Source organism: Chanodichthys erythropterus, chromosome 13 (assembly GCF_024489055.1).
Source record: "Chanodichthys erythropterus isolate Z2021 chromosome 13, ASM2448905v1, whole genome shotgun sequence".
Taxonomy (NCBI): domain Eukaryota; kingdom Metazoa; phylum Chordata; class Actinopteri; order Cypriniformes; family Xenocyprididae; genus Chanodichthys; species Chanodichthys erythropterus.
Genome location: NC_090233.1, coordinates 8,354,162 through 8,374,339, shown reverse-complemented (window position 1 = coordinate 8,374,339; position 20,178 = coordinate 8,354,162). Strand labels below are relative to the sequence as shown.

The following is a 20,178-nucleotide window of genomic DNA, read 5'->3' as shown; positions in this document are numbered from 1 at the left end:
GCCCATTTGAATGAATTTAATTAGAGATTTGCATCAAAAAAGAAAGACCTCTGTAAGGGAGCAATAATGATACTAGTGAGCTACCAGAATATTTTCCATCATGATTAATTCTGGAGAGGTTCCTCATGAAAAATGCCTGTGCTGATATTCAGCTGTGCACTGTACGCCAACACCGCAGCTTCAATTTGTCAAAATCACAGTAAATGGGCTGTATGAAGAATGACATTTGGGTCTCATGCGACATCAGCTCTATAGTCGCATTGTAACTAAAACAGCCCTTAGTGACCTAGCTTTAAAGCTTTTAACAAGTCCACTAATTAAACTGTAACATCGTTTTATCACTCTCACAACACCTACAAGTATTAAGTATTAATAAACAAGCACACAAAAAACAGAAAACATGCATTAAAAGTGCTACTGGGCAAATTAATATACATAAACAGCATTCAGAGTGAAAGTATATTCGAACAACCGATCGCCGATGTGTCTTACCTGCGGTCGGGTAAGATTGGCACCCTCCAGCCCTTGATGAAGCTCAGTCTGTTGTCTGAGAGCTCCACTTTAAGGGGCAGTTTAGGCACCCAGACCGTGAGCTCAAGAGGAGCACTCAGGTGCTCATGGCTGAAAATCACCCGAGCGTTCATGGAGCCACGCGTCTCTTTTCCATTCACAAACACATAGTCACAGTTCATGGACACCTGTTGAGGAAAGCAAAGAGAGATTTGATTTCTTTCACTGCATTCTCTGGAGAGGCTGCACAAAACAAAAGCTTTTCATGGGCAGCTGCAAATGGATGTCGGTTTGAAATAGGGTGGTGAATTTATACACTTATTTGAATAAATAAAAAATAATTACATATCAATATTTGCTAACAAATCCCCAAAAATGATACAGATTCAACAGCAGACTAATGCTTGATAGTGTACACAGCAACTCATCACCAAAATGTGGGCTCAGATGGGAACTGAAAGGGCTTATGGCATTTTTTTTCAGCATCTCACGCCATGAGCAACATGCTTTTAAGAAGCTGTGTCAAGTAAAAGCAGTCCAACAGACCACTGCATTGTGCTACGTTCAGCTGTTTTTAAACCATGAATGCATCCTATGTGAACAGCTCCCCACTTACTTGGTAAGTATGGTTTGCCATGCCAAGTAGCCTGTGGTATTATATGGGTAAAGTGTTAAATGCATGATTTTTTAACCACATGCATCACATTATATCACATTAACACATTCAATTAATTGACAGGCCCAGTTTCAAATAATTTTTGGTAACTCTTTATAATAAGGAACATGTATTCTACTATTAACTATGACTTTTCCCTCAATAAACTCCTAATTTATTACTCCTAAGTTAGTAAGGTTGTTAAGTTTAGGTTTTGGGTAGGATTAAGGTGATGCAGAATAAGGAATTAATGTGCTCAATAAGTACTAATAAACAGCCAATAGTCTAGTAATATGCATGCTAATAAGCAACTAGTTAAAAGACCCTAAAATAAAGTGTTACCTTTTTTGTTTGTTTATCAATTAGCACCAGAAAGGGTTACTGAGTTACATTCTAAGTCACTCTTAAAAGCATCACGTAAAACATGAAAATAATGCATTCAAAAGTATCTTAAAATTGCAAAAGAGATCTTTTTACTCTAAACATGTTTCTTAAAATAACACTCCATAGGAACTGGGTCTGACAGCTTTTTTCCTGAGGCATTGTTTTTTCGTTTTTTCTTTTTTTTTTTTTTCCCCAGAAGCAGCAGTTTTTATTCACTGCATTCTGCCTTTTTTTCTGAGCACACAAACAGACACACTAATGAACATACCACACACGCACACATCTTTAAATCTCCAAGTTGTGAAAATGTCATTAACACACTCAAAGCGATACCAAAGAAAACTAAAAGAATAGTTTCCCCCCCCTGTTATTCCTTCTAGTCTGCCAACACATTTCATATGTACACTCAGCAGTCTTTAATAATAAATTATTCACTGTAATAGATAGCTGAAGCTTTGCTTTGGGGTACCATCTATGATTTATCTAGGGGTCTAAGGCAGCTGACACTGTAATCAGAGAACGTAATCTTCCTCGAATGGAGGTCGGGAGCTGCAGTCTATCCAAGACTAGAGATTCATCATAGTGGGGGATATCTGTGAAATAAAATATGTAGGCCTGCTAGACAGCTCCCTCTCTTATCCATACCATCAATATGGGGAATTGATCAGAGGAGATGGCTCTCTGCCCAGTGGCCTTTAGGAGAATCTGCGGGAAAACTCTGCTTGCCCACTTCATTTCTTTTTTAAAGGGACTGTTATTCAGTGGGAAAAACTATGAATAATACTGCTGAAAAATCTGACATATGGCGAAAGAGCAGAGAGGATAACAGCAGTGAGGGGGAGGTACAGAGAGCGCTTTTCATGTTCAAATGAAACATTTCCTTGCTTGGCCTAAATCTAGATGTGAAAAAACCTCACGGTTTTGATAGTTTAAATTATTATAGATTACATTTATTATTAGTAGTAGTAGTTTTATTAGTTGATGATACTTTCTCCTATTTCATTTCAATATGTAACACAGATACATAGGTCAGTCGTGAAACTCTTTCAGGTAGCTGATTCTATGTTATCTACATAACAATTTATTCCTTCCCAAACGGGTCCACCTCAGTACCGTTTTTTTTAACCTACATCCTCCCCAGCACTACCTGTCTAGATCTGCTATGGGGTTCTCCCTATTTAACCTTGCAGTGTAGCAAGATCAATTTTACCTACACTCAATTCTTATAAATAAAATGCTGTTAAAACCCTATTTTGAGAGTTGTCTTGACTGAACTATAAATCATTTTTAAAGGGATAGTTCACCCAAACTATCACCCAAAAATGAAATTCTCCCCTTAAAGGTGCCCTAGAACGCATTTTCACAAGATGTAATGTAAGTCTAAGGTGTCCCCTGAATGTGTCTGTGAAGTTTCAGTTCAAAATACCCCATAGATTTTTTATTATTCAATTTTTTAACTGCCTATTTTGGGGCATAATTAGAAATGCACCGATTCAGGCTGCGGCCCCTTTAATTCCTCACGCTCCCCGCCCCCAGACCTCACGCTTGCCTTATACAGCATAAACAAAGTTCACACAGCTAATATAACCCTCAAAATGGATCTTTACAAAATGTTCGTCATGCATGCAGCATGCATACATCGGATCATGTACGTACAGTATTTATTTAGATTTTTACATTTGCTTCTGAATGAGTTTGATAGTGCTCCGCGGCTAAAGCTAACATTACACACTGTTGGAGAAATTTATAAAGAATGAAGTTGTGTTTATGAATTATACAGACTGCAAGTGTATAAAAATGAAAATAGCGACGGCTCTTGTCTCCGTGAGTACAGTAAGAAACGATGGTAACTTTAACCACATTTAACAGTACATTAGCAACATGCTAACGAAACATTTAGAAAGACAATTCACAAACATCACTAAAAATATCATGATATCATGGGATGTCAGTTATTATTGCTCCATCTGCCATTTTTCACTATTGTTCTTGCTTGCTTACCTAGTCTGATGATTCAGCTGTGCACAGATCCAGACGTTAATACTGGCTGCCCTTGTGTAATGCCTTGAGCATAAGCTGGCGTATGCAAATATTGGGGGCGTACATATTAATGATCCCGACTGTTGCGTCACAGTCGGTGTTATGTTGAGATTCGCCTGTTCTTCAGAGGTCTTTTAAACAAATGAGATTTATATAAGAAGGAGGAAACAATGGTGTTTGAGACCCACTGTATGTCATTTCCATGTACTGAACTCTTGTTATTTAACTATGCCAAGGTAAATTCAATTTTACATTCTATGGCACCTTTAAGTTGTTGCAAACCTGTATGAATTGTTGAACACAAAAGAAGATATTTTGAATAATATGTGTAACCAAACAGTTGATGGGCCCCAATGACTTCCATAGTATGGAAACAACAACAACAACAACAACAACTTGAGTAAATTATAAAAAAAAAAAAAAGAAAGTCATTTTTGGGTGAACTATCCCCTTTAAAGGGGTCCTTGATTATGATTTCCTTAACTTAAGTTAGTGTGTAATGTTGCTGTTTGAGCATAAACAGCATCAAACAACAGCTTTTTAAGGGGTACAACAAACGGCTGGTAGGGACTACAACATGCTTCTTCCTGGGTTGGTGGCATCACAAACCCCAAAATTTACATACAGCCTGCCCCCAGGAACATGCAACAAAGGGGGTGAGGCCATGTTGGGCTGCTTTAGAGAAAAGAAAGAGTTGTTGTAAGTAGAGTGTTGTTGTCATGCCGTCATTTTTTACGCCAATATGCTTCACAAACAAGGGTCAAATCAACACTGGATTTGCAAAAAATAAATAAATAAATAAATAAAAAATAACATGACGACACATGCTAGTCAATGAGTTGAATCAACTCCACAGCAACTACATAAATGTATCCACTAACTGTTCAGAAACATCCCTTTTCATTCTAAAAGTTGTAACTTCTTCCTGAGTCTCTCCATCAGTGTCCGACTCCGGTTTGAACAATGTAAGGCTGAACACCGTTACTGACATTCGTCATTTTGGCTGTGTGAGATTCTCCAGCTTTGCTGTTGTTGAATATCTGAAGTGCTAGCTGTTAAAGCTCCACCCTCTTCTGGAAAGGGGGCCGGGAGCAGCAGCTCAATTGCATTTAAAGGGACACACACAAAAAAATGGCATGTCTTTGCTCATACCCGGGGCAAATTTGACAAGCTCTAATAAATTATCTGTGGCATATTTGAGTTGAAACTACACAGATGCATTCTGGGGACACCATAGACTTATATTACATCTTGTACATCTTGTAAAAAGGGCATTATAGGTCCCCTTTAAGTCAAAAACACTATGTGGTGGTATCAGAAAATAGCTGTCTTTGCATCCCAATCAGCCAGACACCACAATTTTAGCTCAACCAATGGTGAAAATTCAGGGCTGTAACATGTGTTAATTTGACCAATGGTAGACAGTGGGAGTGTTTTAAACAGTGATTATTTTTACAATGCCATTTGGCACTGCTAGAGGAAATTACACACATTGAACCTTCAAAATTAATTCTGCTCATTATAAAATTATTGTATGGCTTTTCAAATTTTGAATACCAAGTCATATGGACCATTTATGAGTCTTTGTCCATTTTTGTCATTTTAAATTATGAATACGAATAACTGTTCATTTATGTTGTATAGAACAAAGCAGCTTGGTTTTCCCTTAAAATATTTTCTTGTAAGAGAGAATGAACATGAATGACATGAGGGTGAGAAACTGATAAAATAATTTTCATTGTTGGTTGAACTATTGTTTAATAGTAATATTAATACTAATTAGCCCAATAAAAATGGTCACAATTGTTACTATCAATAGTGTGGGTGGGTGGCACACAACAAAAGCAGCAGTCATTTGCAGTGTTGCTCATGTCTTGTCTGGTTCCCAGTGCACTCTACAGTCTCATAAATGTGTTCCTGCTGTGCCACTTCTGTTGATGTGAGCTCAGACTTGACCCACTTGCTCCTGGGGCTTCTAATAAACTTGGATGGATAATTTTAAGTCAAAAGCAGTTAAGGATTGTGGGCGTCACTAGCCAGCAGGGGCCAGCTGAAAGTACTTTTTATGTGCCAGCCAGCAGTCAGAGTTCCACGGAGTCACTAATCTGCCCTGGCACCTTGCGTGGTTCCAGAGGAGTGGCAGGGGCGAGGTCAGGATGTGCTGCCCATTGAGAAGCCTCCAGCTCTACACACCCGCCTGTGTTTAATCTAACAAACACCCCCTGTAACTCTCCACCATCCAGGCTGCCGTCACACAGTTAAGCAGATGCACTTTTATCTGTGTTGATGGTATCATGCGAAGGCCGACTATTAAAGACGAACATACTGTCTACAGCTTGAAGCAGAAACTGATGATTTGATTTAGTGTGACAGCTACAGAAACAGAATGTTTTCACACTTAAACTATTATTATAAAATAGAGAGGTCCAGTTCTGAATGCTGATTGGTCAATTCAGCATTCCATGCTAAATTTAGGCAATAACATTCAAGAGGCCAAGCTATATTGTGAATATAGTCACTGCGAAAGTGCGTTGTACTAAAAATTAAATTAGGTAGATTAGAATAGATTGGTATTGACTGATATTGAATTTTTATTATTGTATGCTTATTTCTTCTATTAGGGCCCGAGCACTGATGGTGTGAGGACCCTATTGTAATTGCTCAGTCAACTATTGTTCTTCTCCAAAATTAATTGCATTTTTGAGGGCCTAAACATGCTCGAAAACTCATGAAACTTTGCACAAGCGTCAGAAGTGGTGAAAATTTACATCTGTTATGGGTTTCAGAATTAGGTGTGGCAAAATGGCTCGATAGCGCCACCTACAAAATTTCAATTAAGCGCCATTCGCGCTATGTTTCACGTACAGGTATGAAATTTGGTAGACACATGTAACATCCCAATACCTACAAAAAAGAGTGCAAAATCTGAAAACCCAACAGGAAGTAAGATATTTTGAATTTTCTCTGCAAAATTTGTGCAGTTTTTGCCATTTCCAGACGTTGTACTTTAACAAACTCCTCCTAGACCTTTAATCAGACCAACATCAAATTTGGTCAGTCTAATCTTAAGGCCTTCGCAATGTTAAATTGTGACGCTATTAAAGGGTTAGATCACCCAAAAATGAAAATTCTGTCATTTATTACTCACCCTCATGCCGTTCCACACCCATAAGACCTTCATTAATCTTTGGAACACAAATTAAGATATTTTAGTTGAAATCCGATGGCTCAGTGAGGCCTTCATAGGGAGCAATGACATTTCCTCTCTCAAGATCCATAAAGGTACTAAAAACATATTTAAATCAGTTCATGTGAGTACAGTGGTTAATGAAGATTAACGAAGGTCTTACGGGTCGGGTATGGAACGGCATGAGGGTGAGTAATAAATTACATTATTTCATTTTTGGGTGAACTAACCTTTTAACACCACGAAACAGGAAGTTGTATTAACTCAGGCATACAATGCCCAATCTGCTCCAAATTTTATGTTTGATAATAGTCCTGGCCTAAAGACATCTACATGACAATATTCAGTAATAGTCAAAGCACCACCTGCTGGCAGCAGGAAGTGTGGCACTTTGAAATGACTTATTTGCCATATTTTTCCTGTATTTACTCACTTACATGCATTTCGTCCACTGTTCACTGTTCTCCTAAGGCCACTGGGTGGCAGTGGCCTCGGGTGCGAGAGCCCTTTCATCACTGCTTGCCGCTTTAATTACATTTATATTTATTTGTGTGAACACTCGCTTAATGTTAATCTTAAAAAATTGTTAAATGTAATCTTTAGCAAATCTCAAAATTTTCTGATATCTAAATTCACTTAGGTAGCAATTAAATGACTGTTTTAGTTTTTAATGTTAGTTTATTTTAGACCAGGGGTCTCAAACTCGTGGCCCGCGGGCCACTTGAGGCCCGCGGGATGATATTTTGTGGCCCCCCCACCTGACATCAAAATTTAGTGTTAGTGCGGCCCGCAAGTTATTCTGAAACTTGTGTTTTATTTTATTATCACTTCTGGCAGTGATCTCAAATTGCCGACCCGCCCTCCCCCTCTACCCGGCAAAAATAAAACCCGCTAAATTATTATTATTCCCTAGTTGCTACCTGACTGATATGCAAAGAAAAAGTTGCCGCTCTATGGGGGCATTCACATATTGCGTCACATAAGCGGCGTCGCGCCGCATTCTCCTTTCCAATGCGCTTTTGCTCCAGTGGCGTCTGTCGTTGCTATGCAACCACGAGCCGCACTCTCAACCGCGTCGCTTCTATTATGAGCGCGCTTGTCTAAATCACAGTAAAAGCACTCGACTTTAAGTCACGAGCGTCGATTTAAACCACCGAAACGCGTCCGATGCAACCATTAAACGTTACCGATGCTCAAACGGCATCTTGGACAAATGCGCTGCCAGGTGTCTGTCAAGAAACAGAAGAGTGTACAAATGTATTCAGGGATTGTATTTGTTCAGTACAGTGTTGTTCAGTGCAAAATTTTAATGTTATTTAAGCTAACATAAAGTAAGGGAAAATACTTCCACTAAATGTTAAAAACTAATAATGTATGTAACAATGAGAGCTTTTTATTTTTTGGCAAAATAAAGTTGATATATATAGCTCCAGTTTTTTGTTTATTTCTGACCCCTCCACACCACAAGTTTTGCTGGTTTTGTTCCTAAATTATTAAATTAATAGTATTATAGTAAACTATTGCAATTAATAGTATTATATTAGTAGGCTATATTAGTAGTATTATATTAGTAATAGTATTATATAATTATATTACACTCTGTAACAATGACAGAGACACTGCTGTTTACATTTAGTATGGTAAATAAAATATTTATAGTATAGGTATAAAAACATTTTAGTAGGCCTAATGAAAGTAAATGAGAAATAATGCAAAGGAAAGTAAATTTTCTGAAATGTTGCGCTTTCTTGCACTTGAATGTTAATATGGCCCTCCTATGAGGTGTCAATCACAGAAATGGCCCCCCGCCAATTTGAGTTTGAGACCCCTGTTTTAGACAAAACAGCATTTTCTATAAAGGAAAAAATAGTATTCATATGAATATTTTAATAAAGCCAAATTGTTGGTTATCATACGTAAAATAAAATGCTTTTTTAAAATAATTATTGGCTTATCTGTATCAGACAAACTTTTAAAAAGTTATTATATAAAGTAAATACATTAAGTGCCATCTTTCCACCATGTATATTACATATGAAATGGTAAACATGACTTGCATCAAAGTGGTTATTATTTTGCGTATTTCATAGCACAACTGGAATTCGGCATTGACCAATCAGCACCCAGGACTGAAACTTTTTTTTTTTAAAACATCATCTTTAAAGGCTGAAGATAATAACATGACATTTGCTATTATTATACATTATAGATATATTATTCAGTCATTGAACTGGAATCAAATTATGTGACTCATCTATACATGGTGATTCATGTCTAAATGTGTTTGCTGTGTTGGGAATGTGTGCAGTGAAGATTCTGGCTATGCAGTGGAATGGAATGAGAATGTGTGTTCTCAGATGGCCTGTGTGACTATCTGAGCCTTGGAGAGACTGTTCACAGCTTCCTGCTCCCGAACACAAAGCCCCACAGGGCCTCATCATTCAACACTCATAATACACAGAGTAATGTAGATGTTCATTACACACACAAACAAAGACACCAACAAATAACTATACCATCCAAATGTGTGCAAAAATTTCAAAAGATACACCTCGCTGGTCTTATGGGAGTGTTTTATTACCAACCTGTATGTAGAACCTGCGGCAAACATGATTTTAAAAGTCATTTCCATGCATGCAGCATATAATGTCATTCTCACAGTTATGCATGTAACCATCTGTTCTGGTGTCCCTATCCAGAAGTAAAAGCTTCAGCGAATAAGCCCTGTTACAATAGATACCCATGACTACTGGAATAAGATAATAAGATAAGCAAAAAGATGTTACTGGGCGCTGTAACCTTTGCCTTCTGTATGACGCTTTTTTTGTTACTGCACAGAGCATTTTATTGAACTGTCAGGACTCATGTTGTCTCAGCTTGAAGGGCTCATCTTGAATTAGCCTCCAAAGTTCAATAGCCCGGGCGGCCAAGCAAACCCACTCAATAACACCAGAGCTAATGCTCTGCCCAGGCACTGCGGCACACAAGGCTATTCTGAATCTTAAAACAGATAAACAACGAATGCCCTCACGGCCCGTCTCGGATGACTTATGTATCTCAATCTTGGCGGACAGATGACACTCTGAGGCATATTATTATTTCTCTACATTTTGGATACAGTTTATAGTCGTATTGGATTTCTACATTCAGATTTTGTCGTGCTATGGAACAGATGGTGAAGATTGTTGAAATTATTGTTTCCTTCAGCAAAGGACACTGCAAAATGTTTTCAGCCTGTATTTACAGCCCTCTGGTGGAACCAACTGCTCCCTTGTGCAAATATAGAGAAATAAATTCATTCATTGACTCAAATACACAATCTTAGGGGATTACTGGAGACAGAACTTAGTCCAAGATCCAAATATGAGTATTTAAAGCAGTAGTTCTCAACCTTTTTGACCTAAAGGCCTCTTGCTAACACAATTTTCAAAGCACCCCCCTGCCATATAATATAAGCTATTTCCACTAGTATTTCGCCGAATTATTAAAAAACAGTTATTTGTATAAAATCTATTTTAATAAACAAACTAAGAAACAAATAAAAAACAATAGTTATTGGTTTTATGTATTTTTAAGCATTTTAAAAATGCAACAATATATAATAAACTGTTATTGTAATCTAACACTTAATTTAATCTTCAGTATGTTTTCTCTTTTTATTAGAGATGCACCAACACTACATTTTCCCACCGTTACCGACAGCCGATTATTCGGAATGATATCTGCCGATACCGATGCCAATAGTTTGATTTTTCTTTAGGAGAAAAAAAAAAAAAAAAAAAAAATCTCACAAATAATGCTGCAAACTATATAGGGAACCCTGTCATTTGTTACACTGTATTATTAGAGGTTACAATTAACAACAGAAATATTATATTCAACTGCTGTTTCTTTTCAGATATAATAATTACACTCAAATAAGAACTGAAATGTTTGTATACAACTCAGTTGCAGATAAGGTAGTTTTCATAAGCGCCTGTCTTCATGGCAAATATTCAAACATACATATATAATTAACAGTAAATAAGCTCCTCTCTAATGTTTTTTTTATAGCCAACTTACGAACTGTGAACACTGGATAACTTTCCTGAGTTAAATGCAACCTTAAGTGACACACTGTCACATTGTTCACAAGCTCAACCACAGTTGAAACACATTAAGTGATTACATGTGACATGATATGGATTTCAATAAGTTGTACTGTATCTTTTAATATTCATGCATGTTTTTAATTATAAATTCATTATAATTAAAATGGAAGAAAAATGCGCTCCGTGCTGCCGCTTGTTTATGGTTAATTTATTTATTCTTTGAATTTCACAATAAAAAGAATTTGAAAGATGAGACTTTGTTTCTTAACAGAAGTAAAAAAAGCACAAATCTCTTTGCGATTATTGAATGGGAGGTGCACTACAACCAATGTTTGGTATAGGGAAAAACCGCAGACCTGGCAACCATGGCAACCCTGGCTTGAACTACGGCCGATTAATTGGGTCAAATACAGCCTGTTTTAAAATTATAAATTTTTAGTATTTTATTTATTTTTTTAACTGTTAATGTATTATAGTCACGCTAACTTGCCCTAAATTCAACAAAATAGAGATTTTCCTTGCACACAGAATGACTTGCGGCCTGACATGTTTTTCCGCACCCTTTTGATTGACAGGATATAATTGACCCTGATCATCAGCTGTTCTGAAAATAATAATTTTAATCAGCCGATACAAATTATTGGCCAATACATTGGTGCATCGGACCAATCACACTAAAAATGATATAATACTGTCAACAGCCAGGGACAAAAAAAAAAAAATGCATAATGTTATGAATATGTCCATATTGGTATATGAACAAACCCCTCTGTAAAAACCAAAGCCACTTTTCCACCGAAATTACCCTGAACAAATTGTCCCAGGAACTTTTTTCCCCCCAGACTTGTTGCTGTCTACGTTTCCATCACAGTCTAAAATACTTTGAAGATTAAGTCCAGTGACGTCAGACTGCGCACAACTTTCCAGTTCCCGCTGGATTTCGTCCTCTGCATATAAGCTTAATAAAGCCTGAACATTGTCGTCGGCCCATTGGTCGTATTTTTTAAAATCCATTGTTGATTTGAATAGTAAACAACTCCTATTGCACACACCACATCAGACTTTAAATGGTCAATTGTATAAAATTGTCAATTTAATAAAATAGTAAATTTAATAAAATTGTCAATCAAACTGCTGCATGAACTCAACCACAGTTCAGCACCTAAAAAGTACTACCTCGTGAGAAGGGACTTTCTGAGGGGGGAAGTTTTACCCGGAACTTCATTTAGACCCTGGTTCCTGCATTTGAAATACACCGAGTGCTACTGAAGTGGAGATTTCTTTCTCAGTGCATGAGAAAGAACAGACTTTTGTGAAAACTGCCATTAAAGATGTGCATTGTAATTGAAATCTACAGATGCAAATAGATAAAGTGTAACACAATAAAAACTCAAATGCGTATTGTATTGTAGTCTTTCCATTAGTCTGAACAAGACAAGTTTTGGAAGCAAAATAACCTAAAATCTCAAAATTAACCAGTGCCCGAAAAAAGAAATGGTTTTGCCTGTAGTGTCTTGCCTTAATAAAAATAGCGTTGCACTGCTTTCTAAGAGACTCTTCATTTAAAATCATTAAACACAGGTCAAGTGTGTGACCTCTGCTGCTGTTCAGTGGGAGATGTTGTTTTGTTGAGCGCTGAACACTTTTGATGTACTGTCTGAGACTGAAAAAGCATTGATCCCTCTAGGGGATCATTGAAGCAGTGGCCACATAGCATATAAACTCATCTTAAATGAGGTTTTGATGGTCATTTTATGGTCTCTTAAGCTGTCCGCAATTGATTATGAGAATATTAGAAGACATCCTAGTTCACTACACCTCTCAACCTGGGCGTGACATACCTTGACAATGTCCTCATTGAATGACTTGCACTGCACAAAGGATGACACATCATTGACTGCTCCGTTTATCTCTATGGAAACCACCTTGACAGGGATGGCCACAGTTCGGCCAGTAAGAACTGCCGTGTTGATAATCTCAGTGTCCTGGATATGGAAGAAAGAGAGAGGGACAAGAAAAACGAGAGCATGAGTCAGGAGGTTAGTAGAAGTTCACTGCTCTAAAAATCTGAACGTCCAGGAAAGCCCTGGAGTCAGTGCTACACTGCATATGAAAGTATAAAACATGATCTGTATTCAAGTCGAAAGCCATGAGCTTCCCTATTTCAAAAGAAAATATCCAATCAGCAAAGATTCTGGTCGACTGGTTTTGAAACTCTTTGAGACACCTCAAATCAGAAGACCTAGGAATGTGTTCCTCATGCAGATTTTCAAAGGCAACTTCATTAAAATATGTGTGTTTTTGATGATAATTACATTGCATTGGTAACATTCAGATTATGGAGCACATATTCACTATTAACTAGGAGTTTTCCCCTCAATAAACTGCTATTTACTGCTTATTGATTGTAAGTAAGTACTAATAAACAGCCAATATGCTAGTAACATGCATGCTAATATGCAACTAGTTAAAAGTTAATATGTGTTCCCTAATCTAAAGTGCTACCGAATAATTCAATATTGTAAAACTAAACAAAAAACATGACATGACATGAATATTCATCACAAACACTCTCAAGACAACAAAACACACAAAATACCTTAAGGTGCCACAAACGGATGTCAGCGCTTTCAACATGAATCACAACAAGGGTTACAACAACCAACAATCATTTGAAAAGAGGAACAAATTTATCTTGACATCCATAACAATGTAGATAAAACTGGAAAACTGTCAAACAATGCAACAATATTCATTATTCATGCCCCAGTGCATGCTGGTAAACAGGGCCGGAGTAAGGCCCATTTTCAGCCCAGGAGTTTAATGCCGCTTTCTGTGTGTCTCTCTCACTGAAAATGAAATGGTCACTTGCACTTTCTGAGTCCCGTTTAAAACTGCCTTTATTTCTAAGTGGTACTGTTGGTCCAATTTATGAGCCCCCCACTGGGAATTCTCCTGATGGCCACTCCGGGCCTGCTGGGAAGAGTGCAAATGGGGATAAACTACAAAACCAGTACAGGCCAATTTAAACTCAAAGAATCAGTAATATAACTCAAATGATGTGCTTGGTTTGTCTGAAGTTTTTTTCTTTTTTTTTTTGAGAAACTGAAATGCTGTATTTCAAATATTTGGTTATTTTTCAGCATTATTTTCTGGAACTGTAAATGTATTTACCTTATTGTCAAAACTTGATTTAAATAATAATTGATAATTGATATAATGATCATACTAATAATTGATTTAAATAACAGTAATTTTTAAATAATAGTAAATAAATGGACAAACCCAGCAATTGTTTTGGGTTAAATATTTGCCCAACCTACTGGGTTAAAACAACCCAATCCCTGGGTTTGTCCATCTTTAACTCAACTTGGGTTGTTTTTAACCCAGCATTTTTTTAGAGTACAGATTGATCCCAAGCCACAAGTTTATTCCAAATGTTTTTGGGGTATACAGTAGGTTTTGGTTAAAAACAAACAAAAATTTGATGTATTATTTCACAAAATTCTTGACGTTGTCTATTTGTCTTGGCTGACGTGCGCATTCGTGAGAAGTTGTGAGAAATCAAGATTTAAAAAAACACAACATGAAATGCGATAACTTCTTGTTACATTAAACACAACAGATATTTTCACCTCAGAGAAGAAGGTACATGGTTTGTATTTCATGTTGTGTTTTTTGTTAATCTTGATTTCTCACAACTTGTGTGCTTTTGGGTGAGACGGAGTGAACTACGCGGCGCTTATAGAGTCATGCGAATGCGCACATGGAATAATACATTCGATTTTGGGTTTTTTCACCAAACCCTTTCTTATACACACAGAACATTTGGAATACATGGCATGTGTCGCATGGGATCATTCTTAGATATTTTTGTGTCTTTTTTAAAAAGCTTGATACTGGTCCCTATTCACTGCCATTAAATGAATGAGCATGAGCAGAACATTTTTTTTTTTTAAATTCTCCTTTTGTGGCCCATAAAATAATGAAGGGCATATGGCATTAGAACAACACCAGGGTGAGTAAATGATGCCTTAACTTTCATTTCAGGGGGAACTATCCCTTTAACCTGGCATAGTCGTGGTTGCATTTTTTAAACATATTAAAAGAATTTAACATAAATCAATATACAGACAGGTAAAAGTGCCGTAACAGTGTTATGACCTACATTTTCCAGTTAATTGTATCTTGTGCGCTGTGTCAAGGACATGAATGAGAATTAATGAGCTGAATTACTAAAATGAATTAAAATAAATGGCAAGAGCATCACCAGTATTTCCACAAGAGATAAAGCAATATTTTGATTACATACAGGAATATTCCAATAGCTGTGAAGCATTTAAACGTCTTTTCTGGAATAAAGGCTTAACCTGGATATGAATCTACATCTAAAAGTAATAGAGAAGAATACATCCTGTAAAATGTATGAAGCTTGAAGAAAATAATGTACACGTTCAACAGCGTCATTTGTGACAAACTGGCATTCTCAATCACTTTGTATAAAGCTCTCAGGCTAAGGCAGTTATACTAGACTACTTCACAGTAATGGATTAACTTTTAAAATACTCTGTCCTGAGCTTACTAATTTAAAAGTTTTCCTGTTAGATGACACATGCAAATAAATCTATGCTTTCAATTACATCTCAAGAGCTGAAGCCAATTAAAGAGCACATTGGCTTCACAATGGCTTTCCAAGAAAAATCAATTCATTATTTTGGATAGAAATGCTGCAGGGATGTTGCACAACTAACTGTAAATTATTTCCCTTGTGGCCCACAGGAATAAAGCTAAGATTATGCAGCTCTCTCTCCACTCTCTTTCCCTCATGCTTCGATCAAAACAGCATATGTGAGGAGAAACTTTCCACTGAGCCCCTTTGCTTTAAAACAGGCATTTAAAATAGTAGAAATAAAAGCATGCAAGTATGACTGAGAAATCTGCAGTCTTATTTGAACTGGTTTTCAATCAGCATCACTTGAATGTTTTTATTTCTAGAGTGCCCTTTCAGGTTGTCAGGGTTGAACATAATGTATTCCACATAAAATGATTCGACTCTTCATTTGGGAAAAACTTCTTTTCTTTTCGCTTTGCAATGCTAAACTGCTTTCAAGTCCAAACCAGGTGCGGCACCAGTCATTGATAGTCAAAATGCAGAACATATTTGAGGTTCCAGCTGAAGTGTCATATGAGGAATGGACAAAATGTTGTATAGATGTGAATTTGTGTGCTAGTTATGTGATGGACTAGTCAACCAGGGGTGGAGTAATACATTTTGCTAATTTATTGGTTTGAAATCAAATTAAAGTCAAATTGTTACTGTGCTACCAAACATGACATTTGAGGAATATTTCAATATTTCCGTTCACCATTGTTTCATTTTATTTACAGATTTAGTTAAGGGGTGCTAGAGCACATTACGAATGCACATGTGCACTCGTTAAAATGGCACTTTCATTTTCTCGACAAACTAAAGTATAAAATAAACTGTATTTATATGGATTGAAACTATATATATATATATATATGGAAAGAATTAAGAGACCACTTAACATTGATTTCTGAACTTGAAGTGGTCTCTTAATTTTTTCCATAGCTGTATATTATATATATATATATATATATATATATATATATATATATATATATATATATATATATATATATATATATATATATATATTTGTGTGTGTGTGGATTGTATATGATTAATAGATTATACTGAATGTTGGCTTGCCTATTTTGCTCAAGAGCATGATCTATTTTAGTAATATCTATATACTATTAGAGCACTTATTCATAATTTGAATTTGCTTTTAATTTGATATTTTCAGTTTTCATTTTAATTTAAGTTATGTTTTAGTAGTTATGTTATAGTGGTTTTTAAAATTTCTCTTTAGCTTTATATGTGTGACCTGATCCAACAAAATGAGTCACAGTGACCCAAATTTCAAAATTGAGATTTTGGCATCAATGGAAAGAGGAGACCATAAGCTTTAAAACGATATCCTAGTCAAAGTCATACCTTGAACGGTTTTAAAGATATTTTTACAGTTTAATTTGACCAAAAACATTTATAATTGCTATTAAACCAGACTGATGATTTACTAAAATCAGAAAGATTGAACAGAGGTGCTACAATTCTGCTTGAGAGACAGATGTGTGTGTGTGTATAGGTGTGTGTGTGTGTGTATGTGCTTCCTTGACTGTCACCTCGTGCGTACATGCACATGTACACGCAGTCACAGAGAGCCTCCGGTGAGTTTAGCGCTTTGGTGACTTTGCTCTCTTTTGACAGCGATTTTTCATTTTTCAAATTAATAAACAGGACTACACACAGTGTACTACACTACACAATATTGAACTATCTTTCTGAGGACATCTGCTAGCTTGTTTACACAGAGCGCTCAGCGCTGCTAGTCTGACAGGAGGATGGCTGGACCAATCGCGTGCCGATCAGTCGACAAATGATCAACGTTTATGTCACTGTTTGCGTACATTACAAGCTTTTCGATTAGTTTTATACAATGTTTAACAACATATTTGGAGAGCAGACATAGTGATGTTTCAGGGGATACCTGGAATATATAGGGAAATACTCAGAAATTGTTAAAAGTTGAGAAAAGCAATGTTCATTTCCAGCGAATTTAGTAAAACTTTAACTTAAATACCTTTACACAATTATCTGGACTACGAAACTTATGGGAGATTATATTTGAATATCTGTTTTTTGAAAATAGCTAAAAAAAAGAAAACAATTTTTTCATTGTTTTTCCACATAATCACAATATCTTAAAGGTGCCCTAGAACCCAAAATTGAATTTACCTCGGCATAGTTGAATAACAAGAGTTCAGTACATGGAAATGACATACATTGAGTTTCAAACTCCATTGCTTCCTCCTCCTTGTATAAATCTCATTTGTTTAAAAGACCTCTGAAAAACAGGCGAATCTCAACATAACACCGACTGCTACGTAACATGTACGACCCCAATATTTGCATATGCCAGCCCATGTTCAAGGATCTGTGCACAGCTGAATCATCAGACTAGGTAAGCAAGCAGGAACAATAGCGAAAAATGGCAGATGGAGTGATAATAACTGACATGATCCCTGATTACATGATATTTTTAGTGATATTTGAGAATTGTCTTTCTAAATGTTTTGTTAGCATGTTGCTAATGTACTGTTAAATGTGGTTAAAGTTACCATCGTTTATTACTGTATTCACGAAGACAAGAGAGTCGTCGATATTTTCATTTTTAAACACTTGCAGTCTGTATAATGCACAAACACAACTTCATTCTTTATAAATCTCTCCAACAGTGTGTAATGTTAGCTTTAGCCATGGAGCACCATCAAACTCATTCAGAATCAAATATAAACATCCAAATAAATACTATACTCACATGATCCGACGCATGCATGCAGTATGCATGACGAACATCTCGTAAAGATCCATTTGAGGGTTATATTAGCTGTGTGAACTTTGTAAATGCGCTGTATTATAGTCGAGAACTTGGGGGCAGGGAGCGCGCGATTTAAAGGGGCCGCAGCCTGAATCAGTGCATAGTTAATGATGCCCCAAAATAGGCAGTTAAAAAATTAATAAAAAAAAAGGTTGCCGGTCTGACTCTATAATCATTAGGCCACGACTTATACTGTTATTGTATAACCACAGTAACAAGCACAGCGGAATGGCACCACTTGTCACATTATTGCATCACAAGTCATGCTGTAGACTGATTCATTTCATTAAAAAAACAAAAAAACAAAAACACATAAAACACACTCTCTCTCTCTTTCTCTTTCTCTCTTCATTCACATTTTAAGTATGAGAGAAGTCACTAGATGAAAAGGGTCATAAATGTTCGACTTGCAAATAACATCTGAATTAGGTTCCCTTTAATATCTCCCCACTGAGCAAATGAGTTATTAGCTAAGAATTACTCTGATAGCCTTAGCTGAAACTGCATAATCATAATTTTCATTCAAAGTGCATAACTGGCCTGCCTGCCTAGTTTAAATGGAAGTCTTGGGTACTTGCACTAAGAAATAAAATTCATTACAGGCCCCTGCAAAGGCTTTACATCCTGCAGTCGACCAGCTCGATTCTTTTCCTGACATCTCATTTTTATGCAAGGTAAACTTTAAAGGTCAACAACATCCACCCATTGAATTTATTTAATTCATACGATTCATGTTCAGAAAAAGCCTATTGTGCTGGTGTTGCCTACCGCTGTCATTTCCTCAACTCCAAGCAAAAGGCTAAACAGATGGTCATGGACACACAGGGACTCTCAGCAAAGGAAGCTGATTCAAATCCAAGTTTATTTTCAGCAGATAATAAAAAAGCACAGAAAAGGCTACAGTAATAACAATATTAAGATTTAACTTGGAGTCTCTTTGCAAAAAGCATTGAGTCTCATTCCTTTCAAAAAGCAGTGGTACCATGGTGACTTATCAGATGATTATACCATGGACTTTGAACTTTGATTCAAAGTATGCCATGGTATTACCATAATAGATTATGATGAAATATTATTACTCTTAGAAGAAAAAAAAAGGTTAATTGGGGTTCTATATAGCAGTGTTTCCCAACCTGGTGGTTGCCAAGCTCACTTTAGTTTGAGGGTTAGTGAGGAAACAGTTACCAGTTTGACAATAAACCATGATGCAATTTTCAACGGTTAGTATTACAGTTTCAGTTATCATCATTAAAACCGTATTTGATTGCCAGAATTTGAAAAACTCACTGTAAATACTGTCCAGTACTAAGCAAAGTAAGCACGCAAGCAGATACAGCAGGAAGTGTAGGTTTCGTTTGAATAAAAATGGCAAAAGAAGTGAGAGGTTTTACAACAGAGTTCTGAGGGAAATTATATGAAGTATGAATTAATTCTATGAATGTATCTCTGAAGGAAACTGACTGCCTTGAGAAAAGTTTTGATGGCATTTTTGATGGCACTTTTCATCGTCCTTCTGTGTAGCGCTGCTTTTTTTATGGGGTTACCGGGGAAACAGCTCTATATCTGCTGTTACAAAAGCACCACCTACTGACACAGAATGGATTTACATTTTCATTGAAACGAATTCTGTGAAACTCGGACCACATTTTTATGCGCTGTCGTAAATTTAGAAGTTAAGTAAAGTTAATGGAAAATAAGCTAATGTGCATTCTAAAAGAATTCTGATTCTAATTTAGATAATAAGGTATCTAGAATTATTAATTGAGCTGATTAAATAATCATTTTGACTCATCCTGTTTCTTAAAAATGATTTAAAGGAATGTTAGGTTTATAATTTTAGGACTT

The 20,178-nt window shown here is 36.4% G+C and overlaps 1 protein-coding gene across 2 annotated transcripts in view; it reads right to left on the bottom strand.

The window, feature by feature from the left end:
* The window catches only part of tmem132e (transmembrane protein 132E), a 408,751-nt gene that overhangs the window by 22,650 nt on the left and 365,923 nt on the right, over positions 1-20,178 (bottom strand). For both annotated transcript variants that reach the window (XM_067406236.1, XM_067406235.1), the window contains exons 5-6: positions 12,709-12,852; positions 493-698 (exon numbers count right to left, since the gene is read on the bottom strand). In XM_067406236.1, the coding sequence (XP_067262337.1) occupies positions 493-698; positions 12,709-12,852 (350 nt within the window). The remainder of the gene's footprint in view (positions 1-492; positions 699-12,708; positions 12,853-20,178) is intronic.